The following is a 21,699-nucleotide window of genomic DNA, read 5'->3' as shown; positions in this document are numbered from 1 at the left end:
TTTTTTAAAATTCTGACGTATCTCTACAGATACATTATCAAGAAAAAGGTTAAACTCCACGCGGACAAAGTCGCGGGCACAGCTTGTAAGTATTACATTACATTTGTTTAATTTAACAAAGTACAAAATTAAATATATTTGTCTATTGCAGTTACACACCCCTGGCCTTATTATCTAAAATTCAATAACTGAGTAAAACTGAAAATAATTTTTAATGGCTCCCTAAAAAAAAAGACGGTGACAATCCATTGTATGATAACATTATTAAAAAAAGGTTTCATATTTACAATACAGTTATATTATAAATAATTGTAGAAAAAAATTATTATAATTGTTCGACTAGATACTCAGGAGTTTTTAATACAAAATCTTTCGTATCATTACACGTCGAGAATGGTGCGTTATTTTTTCAATAATTTAATTACCATGCGCTGATTTAGCAAACATTTCTTTACACATTTCTGCGTCTATTGACATACCAAATAAATATACAAGAACACTTTTCAATTACCTCTTATATATTTTACATATTTCTACAATAAATTCTCAACAAAACGAAGATGCCAACCCTGTTACCAAATCAAGTTGTCACAAAACATGTCAGAAATCAGCTCGTGACTAATTAAGAGTAACGAACTGTTAATTGTTCTCCATGGTCTGTACACAATAGAGGGGTTAAGAAATAATTATATAGAACTAGAATATGAACGTGTTTCACCACTCCACGGGGCATCTTCAGGAGTTATGTTATAGTGTGCACTAATCGGTGTAACATAACTCCTGAAGATGGCCCGTGGAGGGGTGAAACAAGTGTTGAGTAATTTGGTGTTGGCGGTTGTGTGATTCGCATTGTTTGCCGCATACACATTTATCAGCGGGCTGGCGGGCGGTGCACTTTGTTGCACGACTACTACTGCATGTAAGGAAGTGGCTAAATATTGGTCTTTTTCTTACTTAGGATGGACTTCCGTAAGGTGACGCCTGATTCCATTAAATATTTAGAATATGAACATTATTTAAGTGCACTCGTGTGTAATATTGTTGGGGTCTTAAAACTCTGGTTCAAAGCGCAAAGAATGATGTCCGCCCATTAGCATTTGACAGTACGCTGTGAACTTCGCGCATTTGAGTTCACGCGACTTAATACTGTTGCACGACTACCAATGCATGTGCGGTAGTGGCTAAATATTGGTCCTTTTCTTACTTAGGATGGACTTCCGCAAGGTGACGCCTGATTCCATTAAATATTTAATACTGTCATTTAATATATCGGATAGTTTTTATATATCACAATATTTGTTTATTTATTTCACATTTAATCTTTAAACTGAATTTATTTTCAGCCGATGGACGCCCACTGCGGGGCTTAGGCCTCCCCCAAAGGTCCTGCGCTGCGGGCATCCAGCTACTTCCGTTACTTTTGGACCCCAAACGGACATCGGTTGCACGAGCGATGTGTTCAACCTACATCCACTGCAGACGAGCAATTCTTCGAGCTACGTCTGCGATCTTGATTCTTCTGCGGATTTTCTCATTTCTGATTTGATTTTGCAGCGAAACTCTACAGCATGGATGCACAGACCGCGGCCCGCCGGTCGAATACTGGTGGTCCGCCGACAGTAAAAATAATACTCTCGTACATTCGAAAAATATTGAATTCTATTCCAGAATAAAACCAAAAAAAAATTAAATACCTTTACTGCTGGCGGCCGGCCCCGTTCATGATTTACCCGAGTGGCCCCTAGTCTTAATAAGTCTGTGCAACCATGCTCTACAGTAATGCTCTCTCCATTACTTTCTCGGTGACCTTGAGTTTTATTAGGGCCGTTGTAGATCAACTAAACATCATCATTTCGGGCGTAAGATGTTCACTGCTGAACATAGACCTCCACCATTTTTTCCAATTTTCGGTTTGAATGAATTAATAACTTTGAAATAAATGTTTCTTTCTATTGTAATTACTTGCAGTGTTGTACGTATAGCTGGTCAAATAATTATAAATATATATTTATATAAAAGTACTAAAACAAACGTTTTATTAGCATGCTGAATTGAGAACACAGAAAACAAACAACTCTTTTTTTTGTAATAAACCGAAATATATCGAACAAGTTTAAAATTCAAGTCCCGTAGATGTGCGAAGACCACGTAAACAAGGGCACACATGAGAGCCGCGGCCCCCATTCACCTGTCGTGTTAGCATACGCTGTTGTCATTGTGGTCGCGTCGCCCGTCGGGGCCGAGGAAAGTGGCTCATCTTTGAAAAATGACCACACGGGGTTCCGTAGGCGCGGATTTACATTGCAAATAAAGTAGGCTAACGCACGTTGCCCGGACTTTTTACACCTATGTGTCGATTCATCACGATATCTCTAGAACTATAAGGTTTAGATTCTTGAAATTTGGTAGCAATATACTTTTCGCCGAGTAGAGGACAGCTAAGAACGGATTATACAAAATTCCTCCCGCAGAGAGGTAAGAGGCGCTCCCTCTTTCATTAAGTCCGAAAAATTAGCGAGGTACAGCTAATGGTATAGGTAGGCGATATAATTGATCCACGCGTCTTATTTATTATAATGTAAAGCATCTTACTTTGAACAAGAACACCATTTTACATAATTCAAAACGCATATTAAAAGTAAATAGATGGAATAGGCTTATTATTTAATAAACTAATATATAAATGACCAGACACCCTTGGCATTGATATCGCTTATTTTGATTTCATTTAAACTATATTTGATAATGTTTATATCAATAAATTTGAATTTTTGGACTTTATTAAAAGATGTGTTGTTGTGGAGTTTCTTTCTGCTTCTTCTCCAAAACTATAACACCATGCGAAGAAGAGTAGAGTCAAAAATAATGCAGTATTAAGGCGTATGTCTTAGATTTCTTTGCGGTCTTTGATGTGTTATTCTTATCTGTGTCCATCATCATATCAGTCGATAGATGAGCACAACGAACCATAGACATCCCCCCCCCCTCAAATAAAAGATCGCCACCAGGGCCAGTGGGGTCAACAACCTAGTGGGGTCCATCATCCAGTTTGTGATCACCAAACCTTTTGCGTAATTACACTTGTAACCAATAAACAGTTTTTTTTCTTAATTATGTGCGTGGAACACATAATTCCAAAAAAAAAACGACTTTTTTATTTTCAATTCAATAATAATTCACACTGGCAACTAACAAACAGCCGTAATGATTACGCAACAAAATTAGCAGACGTGTAATATGATTCAAAATGGCGATCTTTATCAATCGTAACCTAATGGCGTCTTCGATTTCCCGCGCAAAATGGATAGCGTGATTTTATACAGTTACGCGAGGACATAAAAATAGTTTTGTTTCGGAATAACTTTTAATTTCACCTGTTGCTTGGCAGTTAAATGGAGAAATTTTTGTAGTTCGTTAACTTGAGTTGTCTCTTCTGCACTCCTAGCGTCGTTTGCCCAATGCTGGGAGTTCGACACTTCAATCAAACAGTGATCTTGTCTCTTATGATGTTTCTCCATCAGTTTTGATTCCTCGCGACATGTACGGCCTCAGAAACATGTGTGTCATGTTCAGACTCATATTTACTTGGTCAGACCAGGCCATATGGCTCCGTCCCCTTGATGGACCCTTCTTTCATCTACTTGGTTGTTGAATTTTTTTAATAAAATCGCAAGTCTTTCAGGTAATTAGGTGATCCTAAGCAGGTTAGAGTACATTTGAAACCTTATTTTGTCCAATTAGTAAGTCCAATTTTATTTACATTTGCGACTTTTCCAAAAAATGTGATATACACTATCTAAACATCGGAACCACAAACAAAAGTATACACATCAGACTAGAGGTTTTAAGGTCATCAGAAGACGGTGAAAGCACGCTTCCAACCGGTTCTTTTGGAAATCTGTGGGAATGCCTTAGTCCAGAAGTGGACATCCTATAGTTGAAATGATAACGATGACGAAAGTAGAAGTATATATTATTAAAGGCAATGTAAACAGCTTCACAATACGCACCCAAAATTTTATTTGCACAAAACCATAAAGTTTTCACTAAACTTTATTCACAATTAAACTTTCTACAGATAAAAAAATATTTTAAAATGATGGCAAATAAATAATAACGTAACAAAAAGAAATATCCGTACAACGGTAAAATCGAATACGAGAGACACCGTATATTTCCGAGTTCAATGCGCACACGCATAGTTTTTGTGACGGCGAATAGGAAACTAACACGTCATTGTCACACATATCAATGCTGCGTTATCACACACACTCACACATAGAACTATGAGCACAGATAATTTAAACTATCAATACCTTTGTCATTTTCTTCATGGGAACATGCTTAAAGTTTATTCCCCACATTCATCATAAATGTTTATTAAACACATACTATTAAAAAATCATAATAATGATAGAATTAACTCCGTTTTAGCAATGGCTTTAGCCAGACAATGGGGTTTATTCATTTGGGCCCTAAAAAAGGAAAAAACAAATAAACTGTGATACAACAATGTATCTGCGATCCAGAAATGAGAACGAGAGAAGATATTCGATGTGTGAAAGAAGATATAAAATAGAAGGTAAGAAAGAGATAGTGAAGAGTAGAAGGAAATATGTAAGAAATTCATTGATTGGTCCAATATTGAAAAAGAATATTTACTCGAAAATGTGAAGTACCTCCAACACAGTAGGGGTAACTAGAGGCCCCCAAAAGCGGGGATATATATATATTTATATATAAGGAATTTAACATTTATAGATATTTATATTTATATATATATATATATATATATATATATATATATATGTATGTAAATGTTAAATTCCTTTTAAAAAGAGCGACTATTGAATTTCCAACCGGTTTATCAAATCAGCATTTTGAACCATTAGTAGCTTTACCAACTGTCTACCATTAATGCAACTGGTACGCGTCTTTTCTTTTATTTTTAAGTCCACGGACCCTACCGCTCCGTGAAATCGAATCCGACGAAGCTGGATGAAAAAGCAGCTGTAAAAGTCCCCGGGCTAACAGCATCAACAGAGAATAAGCAACTGTCTACTTGAATAAAAAAAATTTGAATTTCGAATTGATTTCGCTCCAAAAAAAAAAGTTTTAAAACACTTTCATGTACTCCTGACAAGTACTCGTATGCACAAGAACACACGTACATTGTCGAAAAGAATCATTGCCAAATGTACACAGTTGATAATGGTAATATTTGGCTAAGCCGATAGCATTACCTTTGTTTACTTACTTCATTCTCAGTATTTAACATTCACAGGCTTTCCCTCGCGGCTTTGGCCGCAAAAACGAATTATTCGACCTACAGCTGAATTTCTTTTGTCTAGTTTTTACTAAAAAATCACTTCTTAGTTTGTTGTGGGCACTTCTCAGGGGTCGCGTTTGGATCCCCTGTAACTTCCTGAATCAAGACAGAATGTCGAGTAGCTATAAAGATTGAAGAGGTGAGAATTACCTCCTCAATAGCAGATGAAGAAAGCAGAACACCCTTCCCCAGTTTCTGCAGGAGAGTCATGGAATATATCATAGAAAGAAATAAAACTTAGGGTTGAAACGGTCGGCTAATACTAAATAATAATAATCAATAATAATGTAAATGTGAATAAATATTAAAATAAGGAAACAAAACATAATGTACATAATAATACACATAATATAATAATGTACTTAATAAAATACTAAGATAAAGAAAGTGAAGACAAAACTGTAGAAATGTATATATAAATAATCTAAGTAAAAATTTAATACATTGTAACAATAAAGTAGACCTAGACTGTAGTGAAATGTAACAGAGTAAATGTTAAAGAGCGAAAGAGAAAAGAAACTTTTTATTCCCTCCCTTTCTTTTTGAGAACCTCTCGTTCCTCTGGTAGTCTTTACTTTTATTCTTTTATTCCACTTTCTCTTTTCATCCTTAACAATCTCTATCTTTCTTCGCATCCAAATCTTCTCCCGTGAATCACCTTCCTTACCAGACCACAGTTTGATAAACTATCACAGTATGGAGTCTTATATTTTGTCCGATGTTACTTCTTATCTAATATTTTCAAACCTAAATATGTTGATTGACGTTTCTTTCTATTGATGACTCACAGAGGGAGCTCAATCTGATTCTATTAGTTTAAAATTGGACTGTTATGGTATTCTATGATGCACACAAGTGGTATTATAAATTCATATGTGCCAAATCAAGTGCCAGGTAATATATCAAACTCAAATCAATCGATACACGAACACTTTTACAACTGAATACATAGCAAAATATCTGTGACGTTTTTTTTTTATGGTCCCCGCTGTTGGGGACCTCTCGTTCCCCTACCTCGTGTATTAATTTATTCATATTTTTTATTATCATCATACTTCTCTTTCATGTATCATCTTATCTGTCGTACTGTTTCTTTCATTCTACAATTTTCCCAGTCTTTCTCTTTCATTCCATTAGCCGTACATCCAAACCACTACATTCTAGGTTTCCTTACTATTTTATTTTGCAGCATTACATTTATTGTTCAAATATTTAACACGTATTTTCTTTATAATTATCATCTTATATTATGCTGTTTATTGCACTTATATCTTTGGTACTACTATATTTCTTTTATTTCTATATTTTAGTGTCTATCTGTTACGTTCGAATGCAGTGGCTCTAATAAATCTACACAAAGATTACACTTCATCACCCACACAATGTTATCTGAGTTATTTATAACGGCTTTTACAACAAAAAAAATCACAATGGATTTGGCGAACGTAACAGAGCGGTATTGCGTTTAGAGTTTTTCATGCGTAGAATCATTTCGCGTTATTATTGTTCAGAATAACCTACGGTACCTTACAAAAAAAAACAAATCTCGATGGGCAACCCTGGCGCCCCCTAGGCCTGACCCCCCCCCCCCCCCCCGGCTATACAATTAACTTTGCCATCGTCACTAGAAAGTTTTTTTTCATATTCCAAAAAGTTATTTTATAAGTAGGTATAGCCTACAGTATTAAACTTTAAAAACTTGAAAAAGGGTTTATTTCGAATCGAAACAAAATGTTCGAAAAAGAAGCCACTGGCCGGCCGCTGCGGTGCCCATGTGCATTGCACACCCTGCACTATAGGTTAAGCCGCCCCTGTGTCGACGTTTAGAATAATATTCTAATCTAAATCTAATGTGTGTTATCGGTGATGAATGCTCAGAAACAATTTCTATCACTTCGGGCTTCATTGCCAAACGCATTCGTTTAGTTTCCAGACTCTAGACGCCCATTGCAAGGCATAAGCCTCTCTTAAAGATATCTATGGGGAGATGTTCTAAAATCGCCAGCCAGGCGGGTTGGGTGGGTATTTTTATGGCTCCGCTATTGGGACCATCTCGTACCCCTTCTGTTCTTTGCGAAGAACAAAGGTCTTTTTATTATTCTTGCATTATTCTTATAATCTTTCGTACTTCATCTTTCTTTCCACATTTCTTCTGCCGGTCTCTTTCATTCGATATCATTCATTCCTCACCTCATTCCTCAGTTTTACATACGAGTTAGCACACAAGCAGGTTGTCTTTAATTATGCTACCAATGATTGGATTATCATTATTTGCCCTCGTATAGCCAATTAAGATCTGCATGGATAGCTAAAATAACGATAGTGAATATTTGGAACACTTTTGAGTCAAGTCTTTACTAATAGCTGATACCGCTACATAATTGTGGCAGAAAGCTTACATGTGCATTGATGACATGTCAAGAAAAAAAATACTTGCAAAGGGAATCCCTCCGCTTAGAAAGCAAAGTCATAGAAAAAATTTATTCTTGAAATCGAATACACCTTTGTCGGTTACTGTGATTTAAATTTAGAATGTAGGAGCTATGGCAACGTAAGTAGTCACGGCCGTCGAATTATGTGGGACGCGAGTGACATTTTTATTTCGCTCCATTATTTAAAAACAAAACGTCGTCTTCACATATGTATGTAATATCGGTTAGATTTTAAACTGTTTTGTGTTGGCAATATCTCGTAATCACAAAAAAATATGTTTATTAGTTATGTCGACAATCATAGCCTAAATCTTATAAAACAGAATATCATAGCCTAAATCTTATAAAACAGAATATTTACAAGTAATACATTACAAGTAATACAAAATATTTACAAGAATATTCAACAGATAGAAATAAACCAAATTTACAAAAGCCAGTATTAAACAAAACATGAAAATGATACATATGAAATCCTGTAAAAAAGAAACTTCATGGAATTTTTTAATTATTTTTAATGGCCACATTTTATGGGCCTTTCATTCAACCCCTATCATGGGTGGACAGGTTCTATATTTACAATATAATTAATTTCCATACTCATCATCGTCCTTCTCAATGTCTTTCATTCTTTCCTCTAATCTCCTTCACAATATCATTCCTTTCCATACTTTCCTTCCATACATTGCCTCACTTCCTTTGTCTTTTGTCAAGAGTTCTACAATATTTATGTTTATTATTTTTATCATTTGTTTAACAATTCACTTATTCCCAATTCTTATTTATTTCTTATTATTATCACACTCAAATTACAATTTAAACATCACAGCTATTTTATCACCATAATTTATTTATTAATAGTTTTTTTTATTGTTGTTCTATTATACTTAGAATTTGCAACTTCAATATGAGATCAATGGAAAGATCTATTTGTGTTTCAATATATAATATTCAATGCTTTGAAAAACAAACCATGATATATGGTCTTTTTATAACATTTGTGTAACATATATACATATACATATATATATATATATTAACCCGAAAGGCTTAAACTGGTAGAGGCCACTTTAGAAATACACCCCTTAATAATCAATTTGCTCCCTGAGGAGAGTGGGCTCCATGTTAATAAACAATTATATAGTCTATGTATATATAAATATCAATAAATATAAATAAAACGAAAATAAATATAAATAAAAAAATGTACATAAATTTTAATTAGTGCAAAAAGTAAACAAAGCCTTATGATACCTTTCTCTAGGTAATATAAAATGAGTAATTCTTTTGTAGGCATACATTTATAACACTCTATCACAGTATATTACAGCCTTTCATGTGCCATGCCCCACTTTAACTTTCCTAATATACTTATGCCCCCTATGCAAGATATATACTTTTTATATTAAAGCGAAATGGTTTAACTCATGTCGAGTCCACTTTAGAATTGGCCACCTTAAAGATCAAATTATCCCCCTGGGATGGGAAAAAACACTGCTCTATCATGTAATAAAATTCAAGTTTACTAAAAAAAATCTCCAAAAATTCTGATTAGTGCGGAATTCACTACTATAGTGTCTCAGTTTGTTGAGGGCTCTTCTTATATCATTGCATTTGGAATATTTGCAGTGAACAGCTAAGTTTATAGATGCCATTATAAGAATCCATTTGATTTTTCTATCAATCAAATTGGACTCAACTGGTAATTTTTGTCATGATGTACACAATTCAATTAAATATATCAAGATACATAGTAAGCTATCAGTGTCTCCATACACTGATCTGTTGAGTAAAGCCAGCCTTAAACTCAATCATGTAAATGATTCAACAAACCAAGTTACACACTTTTATCAAAGAAAATTTTTAGCTATAACAAGATTTATTTAATAATATACCTTCAATTTTAGATTTAAAACTAAATAAATGATGTATTTATACCAAAGAGTATTAATATCAGTAATGGCTAGTGTTACTATAATAGACTAAGCACACACTTCATACTTGTTAATATAAATTCAAGGTAATATAGTAATGTCGTGACATACATATATGTCATTAATATAGACATTTGTTCAACTATGCTCATGTTAAAAGGAAGTCATACCTAAAAAAGTATATATGAATATTATAAAATGAAATTTAACATTATACATTGTAGTAAAACTAATTATGCCAGATAAAATTTAAATCTTAAAGAGAAAAATGTAAAAAATGTGATGTTTATATAATAATATGGAGTCAAGTTTGAGTTGATCATGGGACTCTGGAAGTCTAAGTTAGAATTCTGATAAGCGGAGATTCCTTCGGAGCCTGAGTGCAAAACCCACTCTATAATCATCTAATGTCCCTTACATTGTAAAGTTGTTTTTTTTCCTGACAGGACGTCATATGTTTACACCATCTTTTTAGACAGATAATTCGCAAATAGAAGTCTAAGAAATATCTTATCTCATCAATCATGTCCTTAGTGGTCTTGCAACTCTTTTAAGGTCATCAGACCACTATCAGTAGAGCATCTATGTGTCCATACAGTGATGGACTGTGTCCGATTTTAATTTACGTCTGTCTCTCAATATGTGACAGACCCATGTTCATTTCTGCTTGTTACCGCAGCAGAAAAGTTCCTTTCGCCTTTTGTCAGATCCTAAACATGATCATCAAAAGAGGACTTAACTTGACATCAATAAGAAATGTAGACCAACATACATTATATAAAAAAAATTGTATTTGAATTATATGGTACAAAAAAGACATTACAATTATATTATTTAAAATTTGGTTTAAATTCCTATTTTAGTCCAGTAATATATTTGATGAATAAAATTATTTTTAATAGTTATCTCTAAATCTTGAAAGGATAAAAGTTATGTAATTAAAAAATTCTGCTTAGCATATTTCAATAAGAATTCAGTTAAATAGGTATGTAGTTCAGAGAATTGTAGTGTGTACAGTTGGCTTTCGGATGAAAGGTATTTCGGAGTCATGGGCTGACTGCCAGTATAGGTCAACAGCCTGCCATCTGATTTATTTGCAGGCAGTTTATACTGTAACACTTTTTTAAAGTTAAGTCACTTTGAAGGCATAGGCATAACCTGATTTTAATTTTATTTTTAAATAATGGCAATATATATTTAAATATGTCGAAAAACGAAAAATGAATTAAAATACAAATTGTGGATAATTTATAAAATACGAGAAAATATAGCTAATGTTAAATACGACAATGCTATGTTTGTCCAAGACTTGTTCGCTGTTACTACCAAAGGAGCTATTAATAATTTTGGATCACATACCCCGAGTGTCTACAAACTATATAGAACACATTGAGACCACGACATTTGTCTAAACGCATAAGTATGTGCCGCCATTAAAAGTTATAAAATAAGTGTAACCAGGTCAACACAATCCAAATTTATCTCGTATGCAGCAAACTAAAAATAGTCCCCGGCAATACCCTGGAAATGATAAGGCGGGCGCTTGCGGCGAACCATCACGCGGACACCCGAGTCAGCTGAGTGTAGGTAAACAAGATGCGGAAAGTGGAACGGTTCGGCAACTCCACAGGTTATAAGCAACAGGTGAAAAGGAGACGACTCTACCCATGCCCGCGCTAAGCACGCACGGCACCACCACGGGGCGAAGTCGCCTCACAAACTACTTTCACGGTACAAGCAACAATTTTAACACCAACACAACGCTACACTCTTAACAAACAAAATAATAAATACCTTCTCCTTCGCCCGTCCGGCATGTTTTTGCACTGTTTTCGCGATTAGCGCACCTTTACTTTCTGCCATTTCTATCACTTTCTCATTACCAACAGTCTACAATATACACATCAATCCGCGACACACGGCTGCAGTTGGCTGTCACACGTCAAAATCCAAATGCCGTGGGATTGCACTGATGCGGCGCGAGCTCCCACTCTTGTAGTCCGACACAAATTGAGAGGAAATCTACGTTGTACTTGCGAATACCTACATTAGATGGCGCTGTTAACAGCTATTACGCTATACGATTTAACTAGATGTCACTACTATTATACATGCTTTCATATTATTAAATTTAAATATTTAGACATCAAATGTCATTAAAAATTCTTTTTAAAACATTCAAAGTCCTGTCCTTTATTCAAAATTTAATGAGATTCCTAATGACTTTAACAATAAGAACTTCGTGGCTTTATGCCCACAGAATCTTTTTCATATTGACGGAAGCAAATGTCAAGGTAAACGTTTGTTTTGGCAAACGAAATTTGAATTTCGATTTCATTGCTATTGTATATCTTCTTATTTATATTTTTGTTTATTTATAATTATACTAGATTATCGAATAAGTAATTTACTGTGCAGCTGGTCCGACAAAGATGGTAATAATTGTACCATGTTTTTATCATTTTATTATTACATTATAGTTCTGTTCGAGAGTTGTTTATGTTTTTAGGAGCCGAAAAACGAATTGCAACGAAATGCTATCGCAGAAGCAAGACGTAAAGAGTTGGAGACTTATCAGCGCGCTCTGGACATTCAGTGGCTTAACAGCCGTATGGCTGATAGCCATGTGGGCCGCCTTCTCGCAAAGATTAACCAAGAAGCTGAAATGGAAAGAGATTTTCAAGAGGTATTGAAGTTATCTTTAATCAACCAAATTGATATATAGTTTAAGCATTCTTCAGTCCGATATGGACCGCGTAAATGATTTATAGGCTATGGTAATTAGATTATTTTAAAACAAATTAAATTTATATATATGTTATCATAATATTATTGTTGTTTATGTGCTTATTCTTAAATATTTTTCTTAAAATAAATAGCATGTATTTTCCTCTAAATTTCCAATGGGTCTCTTTCAACCAGTCCTATTGGAAATCTTTGAGAAGACCTATTTTCAACAGTAGAAATTTACAACGAAATGATAATGATGTAATAATTTAACCCTTCATTTGCTACCACATGGCGCCTGTCAGTGTCGGGGATGATCTTTTTAAAAGGATAAATGAAATATTATTGTTGATCCTTATTATTGTGATTGGATATAATTTAGCCTACTTTATTTTGAGTAGATCTGTATCTATGCACTCAGGAACTTTTAACAGATATCTATAGGCAACTGGCAGGTTAAATAATATATTTTGAGACTACATTGTTACTTATGGGTGACATTTCAAAAAGTGCCAATTACAACAAGATTGTCACTAACCAAGTTGCACTTTCCCAACATTGTCTTGATAGGCCAGGTTTGAAGAAGCATACATGTACAAAGTCATAAACATTTTTAAATTAATTAATTTTGGGTAATAATCCAATAATGTACCTTGGTGTTAAAATACTGGACACATTGATTGACAGCTCAAGTGAACACTTCTGGTCATTCTCAATATTGTTATTTGCTGTATATAGTTCACAAGCCATCCACATCTTAATTGTTGTCAGCTTAAATGTGTTAAAACACTATATGCTAGTGTTTAAATAACATTTGTGAATGATATAAAAAATAATTTCAGAGAACAGATCATGCAGCTTTGGTTAATAGTAGAACAGAGAAGGAGATTGCCTTAGGGGTAGAAGTTGCCAAGCAGGCAAGAGAGGAAGCGACGCAACTGCTACGTCGACATTATCTCAGAGAGCATGATCCAGCTCTCAAAACTCTGCTTAAAAAATTGCAAGCTGGGTATGTTTGCAAGGACTTGAAACAGCAGATTTTGCACAATGAATATAAACGTCTTCAGATCAAAGTAAGTTATTGTTAAGATAGATGCTTATTATTTTTTTTTACATTTAAGTATGTACAACCTCATGGTAGCACTGTTATTACCATTACTGCATATGTCATTAAAAAGCACCCAAAATACCATTACAGAAATTTACATTATTTCATTTCTAAGTCAATCACTACAAAAATGAACCTTAACTACATTAACACATCTTCCGAGGGCACTTTGCCGCCAGAGTCATATAGACATAAATATAATATTTAATATTGTTTCAAATTGCGATATTGCTCAAAGCATTTTTCCTTTATTTTTTGGGAATATAAGGATTACACAACTGGCATATGAATTAAAAACTAAGTCTCTCTCCGCCCAACAGTCTTTTAGAAACTTGCTTCTCAAAATCTTTAGTGTATTACATTACAATGTAATCACATCAGCAAGACGGATTCATAGAAATTCATTCTTCCAATGCACTTTTGTATCTTTTCAACTTATGTCTGTCTGATCTCATTGTTAAAACATCATAAAAAAACCCATCGATAACATCTGCGAAAAACCACGTTAGTCGCTGCTCGTTCAAGATCTGAAATCCACACAAATCGACTTTAGTCCCTGCTCGCTCAAGATCTGAAATCCGCGCTTAACACCTTTAGTCGCTTCTTGCGCAAGATTTGTTAACAGTATGTGTGTAGAATAAATAGCCTTTGTTTATACTGTTTCCTAAGAGTGATGTCAGCAAAGCTGGCTATCATAATTTTAGTGATTACAATAGTCATTAAAAAAGTATAACAATGTCTTTAGATAGCATAGTGCTTCGGGCAAGGGCAATTTTCTATATTTCTAAGCTATACATGTGCCACTATTTAACTTAGCAATAAGCATACCTTCAATCTTACAATGTGGTTAAGACAACAATATACACAGTGGCAGAATCAATAATATTGTGTTTATAAAAGACTAGTCGTGCTTGCAACTTTGTCTGCATGGAATTTAGCAAAAATGTGATTTGGTTAATTTAGTTATATTTTTTCATTTATTAATTTTCCTGAAATGAAAGTAGCCCAAGTAGTTTCTTATTATATCAACTACCTGCCAGTATAAGTGCTGTCAAAATAGGTCCAGACATTTCAGAGATTAGCCGGAGCAAACAGACTGATAAAATTTAAAAAAATGTTTTATTATTATTTATGTATATGTACTATATATATAATCATATATATGTACCATATATATATTCGTATGCATGTAACAGCGGTTATTTTAATATTACAGACTCAATTTTTCTTATGTGTATTGATATAAAATATCCAGATGCACATCTAGTCCTCGCATTAAACCAATATGTAATGTGTGAATTTTTTTTATTTATCAAATATTAATGTTTAATTTGTTATTTTGTGCTATCTGTGGCGACTCAGTTCAGTCATACAGGTTTATATGTAAAATGTAAGTAATTTCTAATTAATGAAAGAGATTAAGCTAATCGATAATTTATATATTTACAATACATGTGCCAGGTCAATTGCTTTCTGAGCTTATGACCTGCATATTTTTTTGTTTTTTTTTTTTCATTTCCCATATTTGGTGTGGGATGTTATAATTTCGGGTAATTAGTTGTTGAAAAAAATTATTAACTTATGTCTTCTTCCTTCACAGTATCTTTAATTTTTTTTCCTTCCCCTTCATAAAATTTTTCACTCTATAAGCATTATTGTCATTCAACCATCGCCATTCATTCTTCTTCTCCATTGCCAAAGTATCACAGACTATCTATCACATTATTGTTTCCTGGTTTTGTGTTTTGACTTCTGTATCTTACTTACTCTTACATTTTATTATATTCTTCAACTAATTTATTACTTTTCATCTTTACTATTTTTACTGTTTCTATATATTCTTAAATAATTTTACATTTCTAAAGTCTTATTCGATCCTTTATTAATTTTATGATTAAATAGAATAGTTATGATTTAATTTTTGTTTCCTGAATTACCTCGTTTATTGTTTTTCTGCAGTATTTTAGAAATGGGGGGCGACATCTTCGTATTCCAAAAGAAACGCAATGCTTCCACTGTCTATTTCCTTCTCGACTTCCTGCTCCAACTCAATTTTAAATCTCGCGAATGCAGGACTGCTGGTGACTAGTCACAGCAAGCGCAGGTCCAACCCCAAGTAGCTATGGACCAACCCCATGTAATGTATAAGATGTGTGTAGAATTTTTTTTTCAAAGTATCCCCTTTACAATTCCAGGCTGAAGACTTTCAATCAAACAGAGCACTCTCCAAATCGCTCTTATCTGATAAAGAGGCTTTAAAAAAAGAGGAGAAGGAAGCAATTGACAAGAAAGCGAAGTACTGCCTTGAAATACAACAGCAGCTGGTTGACAGAGAGAAAGTGAGACAGTGCCAGTATGAAGAGTCATTAATTGAGAAGAAGATGCTTGAAGATGTAATGAGGACTATGGCTGATGAAGACAAAAGGTTGGAATATTATTGGCATTTGACATTATTATTTTAGCAGAATATGACATACCACAAGGTGAATAGTTGACTTTCCTAAAGTTGACAGTGGATCCAGAATGCTTCCTACTGATTCTTTTGAAAATGTTTGGGATAGGTCCAGCAGTGGGCATTATACTGCTGAAATGATGATGATGATGATGATATTGTAATCAACTCTTTATATTAATATTCAGAGAGCTGCAACAGAAGCATGAAGAAATGGAGAAGCTGCGCAAGGAAATGGTGACCTTTAAAAAGGCGCGCGAGGCGTGGAAAGAGAAGCAGAAGAAACTCCTTGTGATAGAAGAGAGGAAGATTGAACAACAAGAGAAAGAGGCTGGAGACAGGAGTTTGGCTATGTATGTTAGAAATTCCACTAAAATCTACCTGATCTGACTGACATTATCCTATTTTAGCATTATTATATTCAGCCCAATTTATTGTTCTTACTTCTATCTGTTCCAATGTTTGCATTAACAGTCGAGTAACATTGTTTAGTTTTGTTATATTGCAGTATTAATAATTGTAATTTAACTAATATTTACTCTCCCATAAATATCTTATGTTATTTGTCGCCATCTTGATTAATTTCTCAAAGTGTTGCCATATATTTTTCAATGTCTATATATACATCAAAATATTGTTATAAATCTATATATAAAGATGCCGTTGGTGCAGAAAGGTTGTCCCATGGCGACCAAAAGCCAGTAGACCTTCGACTAGGTAGACCGACAACATAGTTCAAGTTAAGTCACTCGAAGCGGGCAGTACAGGACCAGGTCATCGTGGAGATCTTTAAGGGAGGCCTATGCCTAGAATTCACCTCCATTGGCTGAAATAAATGGAGAAGAAGTACTTAGTCATTAAAGTAAAAATAAATAATTTAAATTTACATTTAAAAATATATCATTACAGTTTACCTTTGCTCTAGACTCAAAGGCCAACATTGCAGATATCAGGTTGATTACAATTATGTTGGTTTACAATTTATTTTTGAGCAGTGCAGAGGACTGAGACTTAGGATCAATCCTTGGGATACAATCTTATATAATTCACACTCTGCATTAATTATATATATATATATATATATATATATATATATATATATATATATATATATATATTTATATAGTTGTAATGGAATAGGCGTTTGTCTTCCATCTCACCTGATGGAAAGTGTAGGTGAAGATAAAGATGGTACACGCCCATCCAGAAGAAACCTGTTCACTCTACTCTTTAAGGCTCCAGAGTTTAACTTATCAAGAGAAATAGACCCAGACAGATCATTAATTATATAGAATTGCCACTGCTCACAAATAAGTCTCCAGAAGATGGGTAGCAGCGTCTTCTGTACCATAATACCACACTGCTATCGCCAACCTGTCAAACGCGGCGATTATGGTATATCATAGATATCTTTTTGTTATTATTCCTTATTATATATTACAATGGAAAAGCAATTACATCCTTTAGAATAATTCAAGTTTAATTATAAAGCCTATTGATACATAACATTGTTAGTTACATTTTCTGTTACATGTGGTATATATAAATATGTATACACACATACGTAGGTAAATATGTGTGTGTATATATATGTACATGTATATGTCTATTTTTTAATTTTTAAATACCTCTCGCAGTGTAGCAGAAAGAGAGAGAAAGGTGCGTGAAAGGGAACTGTTGAACGAGAAAATTGCAGCAAAAATAATAGCCGATCAGGTCAGTACTTTGAAAAGGATTTAAAATATAAGTAGTGTATGCTTACGTTACTGAATCCTTTGATCATCATGTTTCATTACGACGTTGATCCTGGATATAGACGATAAGAGACTGGATGGAAATACCCCATCCTGGACATAGACAATAAGAGACCAAAAATGCATCCAATATCTTCCTTAAGAAGGATATCTGTCCACCTGGTGGTTGGGGATCCTACTCTGCGCTTGCCGATTCATGGTCACCATCTGTTCTGCGGTTGTTATGGCCTGCGGCTTCCACTTCATCTTGCCAATTCTCGGTATTATCTCGGTTATTTTCGTTTGTCTATGAATTTCCTTATTCCTGATTCGAGCTCAAAGAAATCCAGAGCATAGATCTCTCCCCTCCAGAGACTGCAGATCACAGATCAATAAAGCACAGCATTGAATGTGCATCCACAAGGTGGACATATTACCTTATGACCTTGCTGTCTGTTACCAACTGGTCTTATTGTAAGTCTATGGGTAGGCCTATGCTAAGTAGTGGACTTCTAGGCTAAAAGGATGGAGATGATGATGAAAATAAAAGAAAACCTTGTGAGAAAAATGTATTCTGTTAAATATGGTTAAACACAGATTACAGGTCAGTGAATATAACAGATGTTATATATTATTGTTAAAGTAAAATATTCAAATCATCTGGTAGATAGAATAATTTTAAAGTATATCAGTTTTTATAATCTTATATTATTGTCATTTCACTAGGATATCCCTTGCCGGACATGGCCTCCCCCAAACATTTTCAATAGGATTGTTTAGAAGCTGCCAGTATTCAATGTTTTACAAAAACTCTAACAAGATTATCTATCTTTCTATAGTTATTTAGTTATTATCTATTTAAGGTCCTTTTTTATGGCCCTTGTTTTTGGAGACCTATCATTCCCTCTGCTATTTGGAACAGGGATATCACATAACCGAGTAATTCATTTTTTAATTTTAAGTTTTTATTTTTGTCTCTTTCTTTCTTTATATTTAGGATCATTCATAGAGATCACTTGTGTCATAAATATATTGGAAATCCAAGAAGTGTGGCTTTGCCGTTCCGTGGTCTCAACTCCTTGATACTCCAACGGCCACATGTTCAGCACTTCATCTTGTTAATCGTCTGGGCTATGTCAGTTAATTTCGTTCGACTATATTGATTACAGGCCGCCATCCGAGAAAGAGAGGATATGATAAAAATGCTGCAAGAACAAGAATATCTAGAGAAGTGCGTTCAGGACGACATCGCGGAGAGGGATAAGGCCCTGAGGACCAAGAAAGATACGGACGAGTCTCTAACTCAACAGATGGAGATGAAGAAGAAACTGGAGATGGAACAAAAGAAGAGTGAGGCAAACTTTAGAAAAAAGGTATGTTATTATTCTTGGATTATATGAGAAATTGTGCAGATTCCTTAAGGATATATGATGTCTGTTAAACTTTGTATGCTGATAGACTAGTGAGAAATATAAAAGAAAAATATCTCTATATCCTTCTGAAGGATTTAGTTTTGTCAAGAGCGAACATCAGCTTATTACTGAAACAAGCTTCAAAAGCAGCATTGGTATGATCATTAAAAATGTGGTAAAGTGGGGAAGAGTTTAACCCTAGGTATCCCTTGCCTGTCGTAGAGGCGACTAAAAGGGCATCAGGTTCATGGGCGTTGAAGGTCTTCATCGTCCACTCAATGGAAACCTCGGGCTTAATGGCAGCAATGCGAAGTGGTCTTGTTTTGGATGCCGGGGAAAGCACAGCATGTTCCCTGAGTATGTCTTGATATATAGTACTCGATCGCTCTCAAGATACCGAAGACGACCACCAAGGGATTTAATTGGGTAGCAATCCCATTTAACTCTGTCTTTTCTTCAGAGGATAGGGTAGTGTCCAAAAGATCCCCCCCCCACCACCACCACCACCAATACCAAAAAAGGTGAGGAGACCTTGGTAAGAAAAATAAACGCCGGCGCAATCCTTGTTTTGGTCACTGATTTTCATTTCAAAAAGTCGCTCCCCTCCTTGAAAGTCGCCACAGGCCAAGTAATTTTATTTTTGAGTGAAAATTAATGGATATTTACGAAATGATTAGTTATTGGTGTAAAAGCTTCAAAAGAATGAATGAAAAAATTAGACGAAAACTCAAAGCTTTAAAGCTTTTACATTTATTTTTAATCACTCTGGATAAAGTGATCATTGCAACAGACCGTTAACTTTTAGCAGTACAGTCTGTTGGGACAAATAATAAATAAAAAGTCCATTTAAATACATAGTAAAATGAATTTTTAAAATGCTTTTGTTTACTATATTATCATTACGTTATTTATTATTTCTGAAACCAATGATTTTTGGGTAGGTACCATACGTTGACAGCAAATGACCTATACTTTCAACCTCTTTAAAACTTTTATGCCTGTAACCAATCACCTGTGTAATTTGCATCACCAGTCCGAAGCAGAAATGGATGCATTGAAGCAGAAGGACATTGAGAAGGAGCTCAAACTGAAACAAAAGCAGAAGCAGTACTGTATGGATTTAAAGAGGCAGATAGAAGATAACGCTAAGAGACGGCAGAAAGAAAAAGTGAGAGAGGACGCAGAGTCTAAATATGTGTTCGATTGTGAGAAGGCTTGGTGAGTTTGATTTATAAAGTTATAATTTTGAGAAGAATACTATGGAAGTTATCTTCGGTGTTGTTTACTTTAGTCGAAGCACAAAAAATCGCCATTTAGAGACTTTCTGTGGCCTCGCGGCCCGTTGAGAACCTTTATGAGCGAAGCGCTACGTCCGCTGCCACTTCAGATAAATATGTATTAACTTGCAATTAAATATTTAATTTACCTCTTTGCAGGATTGCGGAAACCACACAAGAGCGTAACAGAATCATAGAACAGCACGCACCCCATCTCTTGGGCTACCTGCAGCCCGGGGTCCTGGTGCACGATGACCTACCTTACATCAAGGAGGGCGCTCAGAAGGACCCTGAGCTGATGAAGCTAGATATAGACTCGATCGCCAAGTCCAAGAAGCCACTGCGTCTACCCAAATGCAACTCGCAGTGTAGAATTTTGAGAGAATTTTGACTGTTTTGGATATGTTTTCTTGTAATAAATTATTAGTGACTTTGTTAATAAAAATAATTATCAAATAATTACATGTTTGTAAATTTGTTTTATTTATTAAATATTATAAAAGCGACTACAAAAAAAACCGGTGGAGAGTTTCACCATCGCCTCCCAAATGGGAGACAAAGTGACTCCACGATTGAGGCATTTGCGAAAGCTTACAAAGGAAGTGATAAGAAAAAATGCAACGTACTTCGAGCAAGATAACAAATTGTTAATTAAAATTAAGGAAATACAGAAATAATATAACAAAAGTGAAGTCCTGAAATAGAAATAAAAATTGAAATTGTGTGACATACCAAAAGGGTGTGGCGTAGGAAGAGAGGTGAGGTGTGAATGGAATATATGTAAATGGTAAGAGAATGAATGAAAATATGGAGAATGAAAAAAGAATAGTAATATTGTGAAGTACTGAAATAGAATATTTTATACACAGTCCGTCCAAAATTTGATAGAGGGTGTATTGTCCATAAAAAAACTTACCAGGATTTTCTGTATACCTTGCGTGGACGTCTTATACTGAACTTGCTGCTCCGTAGTCTCCACCACCGAACCATAAGCCAACCAGCGTCTTGTCAGCAATGGGTTGATGTCTACTGCCGTGGCTGATCCTTGGTCTGTATACTAGATCCAGAACTTTAACCACAAGTGGCGATCTGTTCGAACCGTGCCCTGTTTACTTGCCATTTCTTACCGATTGGTTTGGCTATATTAGTTACTTTCATTCGTTTACGAATATCTTCATTCCTTATTCCGCCATTTAGTCATTTAGTCTACTTCTCACGTTAGTGTTTTATTCCAGTAAGCAGCGAGAACATCTCTACTTCTAAACTCTAGTCAGAACATAAGTGAAATTAATATA

General features: G+C 34.7%; 2 protein-coding genes across 3 annotated transcripts in view; one reads left to right on the top strand and one right to left on the bottom strand.

Moving 5' to 3' along the window:
• Positions 1–11,692, bottom strand: part of Amph (amphiphysin) — a 96,771-nt gene extending 85,079 nt beyond the window's left edge. The window contains exon 1 of the mRNA XM_068774954.1: positions 11,490–11,692. Coding sequence (XP_068631055.1) covers positions 11,490–11,558 — 69 coding nt within the window. The 5' untranslated portion in view covers positions 11,559–11,692. The remainder of the gene's footprint in view (positions 1–11,489) is intronic.
• A 354-nt stretch (positions 11,693–12,046) lies between these two features.
• LOC137931700 (meiosis-specific nuclear structural protein 1-like) lies at positions 12,047–20,845 on the top strand. Of its 2 annotated transcripts, XM_068775187.1 has the most exons (9): positions 12,047–12,130; positions 12,205–12,381; positions 13,265–13,495; positions 15,726–15,955; positions 16,171–16,335; positions 17,620–17,698; positions 18,885–19,088; positions 20,161–20,345; positions 20,564–20,845. In XM_068775187.1, exons 1-9 carry the CDS (start codon positions 12,128–12,130, stop codon positions 20,793–20,795), a joined length of 1,506 nt encoding a protein of 501 aa, XP_068631288.1. In that variant the 5' UTR covers positions 12,047–12,127; the 3' UTR covers positions 20,796–20,845. The 2 variants fall into 2 exon arrangements, with proteins under 2 accessions (XP_068631288.1, XP_068631289.1); XM_068775188.1 differs by lacking the exon at positions 16,171–16,335.
• The last annotated feature ends 854 nt before the right edge of the window (positions 20,846–21,699 follow it).

Source organism: Battus philenor, unplaced genomic scaffold, assembly GCF_028537555.1.
Source record: "Battus philenor isolate CCGP_79_NKW_IND1 unplaced genomic scaffold, ilBatPhil1.0.hap1 SCAF_8, whole genome shotgun sequence".
NCBI lineage: Eukaryota > Metazoa > Arthropoda > Insecta > Lepidoptera > Papilionidae > Battus > Battus philenor.
The sequence above is the reverse complement of the archived record's forward strand: the minus strand, read 5'-3'. Positions and strand labels throughout refer to the sequence as shown.

Coding starts and splice junctions, on each gene's coding strand:
- LOC137931700 (XM_068775187.1), top strand. Junction 13,496..15,725: donor ATAAACGTCTTCAGATCAAA/GTAAGTTATTGT, acceptor TTACAATTCCAG/GCTGAAGACTTTCAATCAAA. Junction 15,956..16,170: donor ATGGCTGATGAAGACAAAAG/GTTGGAATATTA, acceptor ATTAATATTCAG/AGAGCTGCAACAGAAGCATG.